This window comes from Euprymna scolopes, chromosome 2 (genome assembly GCF_053919585.1).
Source record: "Euprymna scolopes isolate OS-2025 chromosome 2, ASM5391958v1, whole genome shotgun sequence".
NCBI lineage: Eukaryota > Metazoa > Mollusca > Cephalopoda > Sepiida > Sepiolidae > Euprymna > Euprymna scolopes.
In genome coordinates, this window is record NC_136483.1 from 132,949,203 (window position 1) to 132,961,208 (window position 12,006).

Sequence of the window (12,006 nt, forward strand, 5' to 3'; positions counted from 1 at the left end):
CTACAGAATGCCAACATCAATTTATTACATATGAATGAGTCCCCTGTGGAATTTCCACAGGTCCCGCTAGTATATATATATATATATATATATATATATATATATATATATATATATATATATATATATATATATATATATATATATAATGATGAGAAGGAAAGTATTTCTTCGAAACTCCGCGGATTAAGGACTATCCATTTATCTAGTGTTTTCTTTTCAGATTAAGTATGTTTTTAACTCATTTCAAAGTGTTTTTTAACATATTTTATTAACTGTTTGCTCATATATATATATATATATATATATATATATATATATATATATATATATATATATATATATATATATATTAAAGGAAAAAGGAAAAAAATGACAATGCAAAGATATATAAATTTAATCGTTCATTCAATAGGAAGATTACATCAATTAGGGTTACGCTTTTTATACCTAGTTATTTTGAAGCCTAATGCATCAGAAAGAAAAGAGAAGGTGCTAGGTAACATATTAGAAATGTGACGTCTGGCGATAACTACATTAGGAACGAAATAATGGGGTATCTAAGGTAGAAGGTAAGCAGTATAAATAAGGAGGAAGTAAAGTTGGAGAACTAAAGTGATTAAGGTGGTAAGGATCGTTCCAAAAATAAAGCCTCCCAATTTTGTATTCAAAATGTTGTAGAGCTATAAAGACAGGGGTGGTACCATTAAAACGAGCGACCTTTTGTGCTCCATAATTTATTTTTCTACATAGTCACCACCATTCTCGTTGGATTTTTGCCAGAAATTCAATGACGCATCTTTGCTTCTGATACACGTTCATGATGGTGGTTGCTTCCTTAGAGTGTAATACTGTCAATATCTGTAACAGAGAAATGAAACGTTTTATCATGAGTGCATAAGTTCAGTGATCATAATAATGCAATTTGCAATTCCTCTGATCCATTTGGGTGTAATAAAAGATAGCTTAATTGCCATATATATTTTCATAACTTACTATATATTTTTTTCTGTAGAGATATATATATATATATTTCTGTAGAAATATTTTTCTTATAATATATACGAATCCTTATTTAAGAAGCTCAATATAATTGCAGAGTAATATAGTGAATTAATGGCAAAAAACTATATTCCAAAATTCATGATGTTGACCATCTTATAATTTATTCCTTTAAATGTCAACTGAATTAAAAGAATAAATTATAAAATGATCAACATCATGAATTTTGGAATATAGTCTTTTGTCATTTATTCACTATATATATATATATATATATATATATATATATATATATATATATATATATATATATATATATATATATATTGAGAGAGAGAGAGCAGCAGTACTAAAAAAAGAAAACCGTTTCATTTAACTTCCATGTGAAAAAATATATATAAATATCGTTTGATTAATTCTCTTCGTAAAGAAAGAAAAAAAAACATTTTTCATAACAATAAACATAAATTGGATGTTTTACCCTTGCTTCAAATGTTGTTTCCTTGTTTGTTTGGTTTTTTTTTTGTTTGTTTTTTTTTTTTCGTTTCGTGTTGATTTTGACACTGTTTTTGTGTTTTATTTCTTTTTTTCGGTTGCTTCTGCGTCGGCAAAAGTTAGTTTTGTCCTATTCAAAAGCTGTACAAGTACAGAAAGAAAGAAAGAAAGAAAGAAAGAAAGAAAGAAAGACAGGAGAAAAAGAAGGGATAAAAGAGAGCAAAAGAGAAAGGAAAAGAGAAACATAAACTATTAGGTTACGTCGACCAGTAATGTACCACAACAATGAAAACCTAAACCACAGATAACCACTGTGGCTATTTTGTATAATTACATTTAACCTGACTAACCAGATAGTAGATAGCATTATGTTTACTCACATTCACACACACACACACACACACACACACACACACACACACACACACACACACACACACACACACACACACACACAACTTCAGCTACCTTCCACAATTCACTTATTGATGCAAGGTATGTAGACAGTTTATTAACTTATAGACACTTAACAGGCTGAACCAGTGTTGTTCAGGAATAAATGAGAACTCTGTATACTCCTGCTTTTAATAATTCGCCTGACATTACCCCTTTTGCTTCTTATTTAAAATTTTTCAGGAATCCTTTGGAAGTAGGTTTTATAATTTATGTATTCATTCTTTTATGGACTGTTAGCCTCATCTTCATAGTTGATTTTGTTTCAATTCCTTTTTGGTGAACTCATCCTTTGGCCTTCTTCAGGTGGCGCAAGTTTATTGCTTGTTATCTTATGCGTGCTCACCAAGAAATGCTGACAGGGCTACTCAGACTTATTTTTGCAGGGCCAGAGTGCTCCTTGTCTTGGGACACTAACTGATTTTCCCACCTTCTGACCTTGTGTTACATCACCTCGCAGTAGAAAAGAGGTAAATACCGGGGTGGTGGTGGTGTGTGTGTGTGTAATTCATAGTATACCATCTTCACGTTGAGTACGACACTGTTGTTCTCTGTATATTCTGTTTTGTTCTCAATACAAATACCTTTTTCCTAACCCCTATCTGCACCCGTGTTGTGATCCTTGCAGGCCAAAACAATTTGGCGATGAAGAACTCAAATTCAGAAAAAAAAACACCACCAATAAAAATCTGTTTCAAAAATAAAAAAAGAAAATGATAAAATTATACCAGTAATTACATACCAAAGCTATCGGGCAACAGTAGGGCATTCTCAGTGAACAAGATATTCTTTCAAGTGGGACTATGAAAATATCTCAAAAGTCTTTCAGCTAATGATGAAAAAAAATTTTTTTTAAATCGTGTTGTTGAAAAGAAGTTCTCAAATCTGTACTTCAATTTAAAACTAAAGAGAATAAAACAGTAAACACATTTTTATTTAATTGAAAACGGAAACTTTGTTCCACATACAGTATTAACGTGTAATTAATAATATTACAGCGGTTGTTTTTCTCAAATAAATAAATTTCATTCTTGAAAAAGTCTATAAGATGGATGACTTAAAAGAAATTATCCTTTAGATGTTTATACAGCAACAAGAACTACAAAAACAATAATAACAAACTACAACAGCAGAAAGCTGAAGGAAAACAACAGAAAACTGGAGAAATTTCGATTCAATATCAATACAAAAATGAAAGAACGTCTACAAAAAATCAAGAATATACTTCTCAAAAGCTTGCTCAATAAAGCACACATGGACAGTAACACAGAATTTTCACAAAACATGATATGGAACACCATGGATACCTTTACCTACATTCCTAAGGAAGACCAAACGTTCAACGTTTTCTTTAGAATACATGAAGACCTTTTCAACATTGATTGCAAAGACTGGCCTGATGCATAAACGTTTAACTGCTTTTACAAAAACTGGGAACTGCAGAACACAGTAGATTCATAAACTACATCCTACCTAAAAAGACCGCAGATCTGGAGTTCATGGAAACAGTAAACTTACTATCAGAACATTTTAGTCCCAATATGTCACTGTTCCACAAAAGGTGAAAATGTTTTACTTTGGTTAATCGGGTCCACAAAAATTATTTAGCATTCGCATATATCGTAAACAAGCACTGTGACCATTTCAGACTAGTATAACTATAAGCAAATGATTTTAAAGGAATTACCCCTGATGTACAGAATTACATTGGGAAAAATTTAACCCTATGGGATAAAATTTATCAAACTTGAGTCAAATTTGGTCATAAAATGTCACCTTGTAAAAGCAAACATAAAACAAAAAATAGAATAAGACAAAATGAAAATTTACACAAGTTATAGTTAAGATATTCAATAAAACTGAATTTATAGTTAGACACTGGACCTGACCGTTTAATTACCAAGTTACATACATGGAAGAAACTTAACAAACCGATTTACAGGAACCACTAAGGTCAGACCATATTGTGACTGGCAATAAGCTTAGTTTTATTGGAGAAGTATATTTACCAGTAAATTTGAACAGTATTATTTAAGATTGAAAGTTTATGTTCTAAAACATCTGAACAGTTTTAAACATTAGAATTTATCAGCCAACATTTTTAAAATATGTAATCTGAAAAAAGTCAAAGAAACGAAAACGTGCCATACGAAATTCTTTAAAACCAATCTGTTTATGAAAAACAACCAAAAACGTATCAAATGAATTGCATACAAAACATCAAGAGAGATATTAAAAACAATTATGCATATAATTCGAAAATATCTCGAAAAATAATGAAGTAACAATTAAAGAGTGAGCAAAAAAAAAGATTTGCATAAAAAGGTTTAAACACAAATGAAAAGAGGTTGAAGCATTAAGGAAAAAAAAGCAATATCCAACTGAGCAGTAAGTAGGATTGACAAGCTACTAACAATTCAGTTTATTTGTATAAACATAGAAATACCCAATTAACTGAACTTGCGCAATGGAATCGGAACGTCGTTCAGAAACTAATGGATGATATTATTAAAGAAATGCAAACCATAAATCAATTTGTAAAGGATTGGCGATATCGAGTACAGACACATATAACATAGTCATAAACAGCAGAAAAGATATTAAATTTTTATATTGGGGAGGGAGTGTTGTGGAAACTTACTCATACACAAGATATGAACTTTTCCAAATTATATAAATAGACCGAATAGTACCGACTCATATGGTGGTGCTGGTAGTGTGTGTACTTCGTATTATGTCATCATGATGCTAAGTACTACGACTGTTGGTCTGTGTATATTTTGTTTTGTTTTCAATACAAATACTTTTTTTCTAACCCATATTTGTGTCTGTGTCTTCCTTACTGTCCCTTCCAGGCCACAACAGTTAGATTATAAATACAAGCAAAATAATAAATTCAAAACTATAAACTCACAAAAAGAGGTTTTATATATGTTTAAAATGGAAATGTACATAGATAGAAAAACAGAATGTTTGATTCATATTTTCAGGATATTTGTAGAAAAAAGGGGGATTCATTAGGCATCAATTGAAATGGATGGCTCTCGTCTAAGGGAGGCCCCAGGCTTTGATAAGCTCCTGGGTTCGACCTTTACACCTGATCTTAAATGGAACACATACATCAAGTCTGTGGCCAAGGTCGCTAGGAAAATGGTGGGATCCTTCTACCACTCCAGAAGATATCTCACTAATGATGCAATTCTCTATCTATATAAGGGCCAAGTACGTCCAAAGATGGAGTACTGCTGCCACATCTGGGCGGGGGCTGCTAAAAACAGCCTATCCTGCCTTGACAGAGTACAAAATAGACTCCGTGGCTTGGTGAGGGATGCCCTTTTCTCTACTCTGCAACCTCTTTCCCACAGAAGAGACGTAGCGAGCCTGTCATTGTTCTATCGTTATTTCCATGGCAGGTGTTCGTCTGAGCTCCAATCTCTGGTCCCCCCTTGCCAATCTTTTTCAAAAAACATCCGACTAGCTGAAACCACCGTCAATAATTTTCCCCACTCCCTATCTGTACCTAAATCAAAATGTAGATACCATGAACAGATGATGATGATGATGATGATGATGATGATGATGATGATGATGATGATGATGATTGTGCACTATGTATGTAATGGATGACGAGTCAAGTTGGGAGTTTTATTATTTTTATTCATCGATCCCCACACATCTTCCTTTGTGACATTATCAAATGTGCATTAGAATTAACAAATAAACAAGTTCCACAGAAATCTGGTGGTATATAGATTCGTTCAAAATATACAAACTTCATTTTCAATTTTCTTTTTAATTAACAACCATAAATGCAAAGTGGAAAAAAGAAAATAATCTCCCAAATTCACATCCCCTATGTTATGATTTAATTTGTTGTTAAGAGTTATCCCCCTTGGGATTGACATTCTGTTTCATTTTCCCGCTCGATCCTTTCAAGAGCGTACGTGTATTTTACAGTTAATAAAACCTTTCTAAAAGGCAATTCTTTACTTACTGATACTATTCACTTCAATTTTATTAACTGTAAAAAAAAAAAATAAAAAAAATAATGGATCTAATCTTACGTCCCGACAGATTCGAGGTGGAACCTACATGCCCTAATTCCGAAAAATCCTATAGGCATTGGAAATTAACCCTCCAGAATTATATCCGCTCACATAATAACGGATTAATCGAAAACACTTCAGATAATTTCTTTGCCTTGATCAATTGTATTTCAGCCTCTGTTTTCGATTTAATAAGCGATAAAACCGACTACGATAGTGCATTAAGAACATTGGATGCCGCTTATTTAAAACCTGAAAATATTGTTTATAATAGATATCGATTGATGACGACGAAGCAACAAACAACACAAAATATAGATTCCTTCATACTACAATTGGAAATGCTTGCCAAAACATGTAACTTCGAAGCGGTTTCTGCTGAAGAAAACAAAAATCAATACATTCGGGAAGCTTTCATCGGCGGAATTTCTTCTTCGTCCATCCGACAACGACTGTTAGAAAAACCCATCCTGACTTTACAAGACACATATGCCACGGCCAGATCTCTTGCACAAGCAGAAAAGCATTCGATAAGCTACGCAAATAACTTTACTGTAGCAGCTACAAATAATCCTTCGGGCTACAATCGTATAGCTGTGACTAAAGAAAATATGCATCCAAAAGGGGTTTGTTTTTTCTGTGGAAAATCACGTCATCCTCGATATTTATGTCCTGCACGAAACGCCGAATGTAAAAAATGCAAAAAAAATGGTCATTGGGCTAAAGTGTGTAAATCTTCTATTTCTAACACTCATACTGCTGTTCTTTATGACGACTCTGACTACCCCTCACCTTCTCTATCCTGACTAGGAACTAACTCCAATGCCAATTGAGTGTCACATTCACTCAATGCCAAATTAACGGGCACTCCGGCAGTGTAAAAACATTCATTAATGAAAATACTGCTAAAAAACTTAAACTCTTCACAATACCTAAAAACAAAACTATAGCCCTGGCTGCTTCCGATCAACATGCTAAAATAACTGGCGAAGCTGTCGTGGATTTAATACTGAAAGATAAAACCCATTCTGGAATAACAATTGAAATCATTGAAAACCTTTTCATTGATTTAATAATCGGAAAAGATATTTTAAAAAAATATAAAAAAGTAACACTTAAATTCGACGGTCCTAGAGACAAACTTATAATTGGAGCTATAAACACGAATAATTTTTTTCCTACCATAAACGTTCCACCCCCTCCTCTCTTTTCTAATCTTTCTCCTCATACTACTCCTATTGCGACAAAATCCCGACGTTACACTTTTGCCGCCAACAAATTCATAAAAGAAGAGACTGCTAGAATGTTGAAAGAAGGCATAATTGAACCTTCGATATCTCCGTGGCGAGCGCAGGTTCTTGTAACTTCGAATGAGAATCATAAGAAAAGAATGGTAGTCGACTACAGCGATACCATCAATAGATTCACGGAACTAGACGCTTACCCAATGCCTAATATCAATAAGATGGTAGACGACATCGCTCAATATAACATCTACTCTACTCTCGACCTAAAATCTGCTTATCACCAAATATCTATAAATCATGCTGATCGTAAATTCACTGCGTTTGAAGTAAGTGGCAAACTTTTTCAATTTACTCGTCTTCCTTTTGGCGTCACCAATGGAGTAAGTGCTTTCCAGAGGAGCATAGACTATATTATAGAAAAAGAAAATCTAACCGATACCTTTGTGTATGTTGATAACGTAACTATATGTGGGAAAAATCAAGAAGAACACGATTACAATCTTCAAAAATTCTACAAAATTGCTAAACAATATAACATCACTTTAAATGAAAATAAAAGCATAATTTCTTTTAGTTCTATTACTCTACTCGGCTATACCATAGAAAATAATCAAATAGCTCCCGATTATCAAAGACTAAAACCATTACTCGAAATGCCACCTCCGCTGAATCTTAAATCTCAAAAAAGAATAGTTGGAATGTTTTCCTATTACTGCAAATTCATTAAAAAATTTTCGGATAAAATTTTATTACTAAATCAAAACAAAGAATTTCCACTACCTCCATCTGTATTAAAATCTTTTCAAACATTGAAAAATGATCTAAAAGACGCCACTTTAATAACGGTAGATCCAAATAAGGAATTTGAAGTAGAAACGGACGCTAGTAACTATTGCATTGCTGCAACACTAAATCAAGAAGGTCGTCCTATTGCATTTTTTTCAAGAACTCTCAATACTAACGAAATTAAGCACCATGCAGTAGAAAAAGAGGCAGCCGCTATTGTAGAAGCTCTCCGTAAGTGGCGACATTTTCTACTCGGCAGGCACTTTAAAGTCATCACAGATCAGAAGAGCATCAGCTTCATATTCGACAATAAAAGAAAATCTAAAATTAAGAATGACAAAATATGTCGTTGGCGTATAGAATTATCCCAATACAATTTCACTATAGTTTATCGACCTGGACCTGAAAATATTGCTGCTGACACATTCTCTCGCATCTCTGCTCTTACTTACAATCTACAAGATCTTCGTGATTTACATAAACAATTATGTCATCCTGGTGTTTCAAGATTAAGCCATTTTATAAGAACGAGGAACCTCCCTTTTACTTCGGATCAAATTAAGAATATTACTGACTCTTGCTCATCCTGTCAATTACTGAAACCCAAATTCGCCAATACCAATGGAGGGACTCTCATTCAAGCCATATTACCTTTTCAACGATTAAATCTTGATTTTAAAGGCCCTCTACCTACTTCTATACATGGCAACAAATATCTACTTACTCTAATTGATGAGTATTCCCGTTTTCCTTTCGCTTTTCCTTGCAGAGATATGACAAGCAAAACCATTATCCACTGTCTAAACAAACTCTTTTCAATTTTTGGTTTGCCTGACATGATACATACTGACCGTGCTTCTGATTTCTTAGCAAGAGAAATAAAGGATTTTTTACACAAAAAAGGAATTGCTACTTCTAAAACAAGTAGGTATCATCCTGAAGGTAATGGACAGATTGAAAAACTCAACGGTACCTTATGGAAGGCCATTCAAACAACATTACATTCTAATCAAATGAAACTACCTTATTGGGAAGACATACTACCGGACGCACTTCATTCAATTAGATCATTACTTTGTACTGCCACTAATATGACTCCCCATGATAGACTTTTTAAATATAGTCGTAAATCTGCTTCCGGAATTTCAATTCCTTCTTGGGTTAAACCAAGCCCAATATATATTAGAAACCACACTAAAACAAGTAAACATGACCCTCCTGTAACGCCTGCCACCCTAATAGATGTCAACCCCCACTACGCTTATGTTCAACTACCTTCTGGTACTGAAACCACTGTCAACGTTTGAGACTTAGCTCCAAACTCATCAAATGAAGAAAACTCTAATAATAATCCTACTACTTCAGAGACTTTATTTGAACCTTCTACTAATGAAAACATTGGTCATGAGGAAGACAAAAATCAATCGTCTGATCTTGAAGAAAATCAGATTTCACTAAAAAATAATACTGAAAATCAGCATTCCTGCCAATCTGTGCGGAGGTCGTCCCGAGTTCGACAATTCCCTAGTAAATATAAGGATTTTGTGACTAAATACTGAAAAAACTGCAGTTTGGGTTCATATGTTATTTGTAAATAAAATGATTCTTATGTGATTGTAAAAAAAAAAAAAAAAAAAAAATTTGTCTATAATTAATTACCCCTTACTTGAATACTTTAGGACGGGGAAAATGTTATGATTTAATTTGTTGTTAAGAGTTATCTCCCTTGGGATTGACATTCATAATAAAAGCGCCCTCTGTTTCATTTTCCCGCTCGATCCTTTCAAGAGCGTACGTGTATTTTACAGTTAATAAAACCTTTCTAAAAGGCAATTCTTTACTTACTGATACTATTCACTTCACCCTATTTTTTTTGCTTCCACTTAGATTTCACTCTAATTTAGAGATGAATCTGCTTAGTTTTAATTCTAAAAAAAAACAAAAGAGAAAATATGGCCTCTTATTTAGGAAGTGCCCAAGGGGTCTTACTAACTGTTTTTCGTTTTGGTTTTTCTCACTCCTCACAATATATAAATATATTTATGAAAAATAAAATTTCAAATAAATTTTCCCATTCTCCACAATATATAAATATATTTATGAAAAATAAAATTTCAAATAAATTTTCCTACTCCCCACTGTATATAAATACATTTATGAAAACTGAAATTTAAAATAAATTTGGGAATGTTTTAAATAGAATGGCCTATTAGAGTAAATGTGGTATTGTGGTGATCGAAATGGTTGTAGCAAGGAGTAAGATAGTCAATCATTTTCAGAATTACCTCTCTTAGACAAACCACAATTGCTCCACACTTTTGATGGGTTGTGCCTAATTTGTTATTAATGTAAATTTTTGTATACGTTTTACAAACGAATAATACAAAATGTAGTACAATAGAACCCCGGGATACGGTATTAGAAATTAGTAACAAAATACAGTACAGTATATAATACACATGTGTAAAACCAAACAACATTATAAATAACACCGTAAGGCGTGTCAAATACCGTAACCAGAAGCCGGAAAAACATTCTATTCCACATCATAACCTAAAAAAAACGTATCTTACGGCCACCGTATCCCGAGGTTTTACTGTATCTGTTCTGGTGCGTCTTTTCCGTCCTCAATCTGTAAAGAAAAAATCGTTCTAAACTAAGTCAATTTTTTTACATTTTTGTTCCAATCCAGAGATTGGGGAGAGCTGGATTTTCTGCATATTAAACATCGGCATTGTGCCAAACTCTGTCCTCGTGGTGAGGAAAATAAATAGGAACACTAGATTACATTTTGGTGAATTTATTCATTTAATGGTTATTGCTTTCTTTGATAGGCATGTGTAAAAAAGAGTAATCTCCCTTGCACCTTACAAAATCAGCAAATGTTTGCACGGTAGCTGTTTTTTATATAAAGTCTGAACAGCGCCTTTTTTTATATGAAGTCTGAACAGTGCCTTTTTTTATATGTAGTCTGAACAGTGCCTTTTTTTATATGAAGTCTGAACAGTGCCTTTTTTATATGAAGTCTGAACAGTGCCTTTCTTTATATGAAGTCTGAACAGTGCCTTTTTTATATGAAGTCTGAACAGTGCCTTTTTATATGAAAACAGCGCCTTTTTTATATGAAGTCTGAACAGTGCCTTTTTTATATGTAGTCTGAACAGTGCCTTTTTTATATGAAGTCTGAACAGTGCCTTTTTTTATATGAAGTCTGAACAGTGCCTTTTTTTATATGAAGTCTGAACAGTGCCTTTTTTATATGAAGTCTGAACAGTGCCTTTTTTATTTGAAGTCTGAACAGTGCCTTTTTTATATGTAGTCTGAACAGTGCCTTTTTTATATGAAGTCTGAACAGTGCCTTTCTTTATATAAAGTCTGAACAGCGCCTTTTTTTATATGTAGTCTGAACAGTGCCTTTTTTATATGAAGTTTGAACAGTGCCTTTCTTTATATGAAGTCTGACCAGGGCCTTTTTTTATATGTAGTCTGAACAGTGCCTTTTTTATATGAAATCTGAACAGTGCCTTTTTTTATATGAATTCTGTACAGTGCCTTTTTTTATATGAAGTCTGAACAGTGCCTTTTTTATATGATGTCTGTACAGTGCCTTTTTTATATGAAGTCTGAACAGTGCCTTTTTTATATGAAGTCTGAACAGTGCCTTTTTTATATGAAGTCTGAACAGTGCCTTTTTTATATGAAGTCTGAACAGTGCCTTTTTATATGAAGTCTGAACAGTGCCTTTTTATATGAAGTCTGAACAGTGCCTTTTTTATATTCACCATTAAAATACTTGTAAAACAGGAAGAGGGATGCAACATTTCCTTAATGGGACAGAGATTGAAGCTTAGTCCAGATCAGATTGGCGACTCTCTTTTGAAACCTATCCAGGAGGGAGAGACTAGTAGAAGATGCACCAGCACAAATGTGACATCAATACTCCATACATGAGCGAATTGTGGCCTTGTAGAGGTACA

General features: G+C 33.2%; 1 protein-coding gene across 1 annotated transcript in view; it reads right to left on the bottom strand.

Moving 5' to 3' along the window:
- Window positions 1-373: 373 nt before the first annotated feature.
- Window positions 374-12,006, bottom strand: part of LOC145240429 (uncharacterized) — a 78,015-nt gene continuing 66,382 nt past the window's right edge. Inside the window, exon 4 of the mRNA XM_080103972.1 lies at window positions 374-861. Coding sequence (XP_079960098.1) covers window positions 754-861 — 108 coding nt within the window. The 3' untranslated portion in view covers window positions 374-753. The remainder of the gene's footprint in view (window positions 862-12,006) is intronic.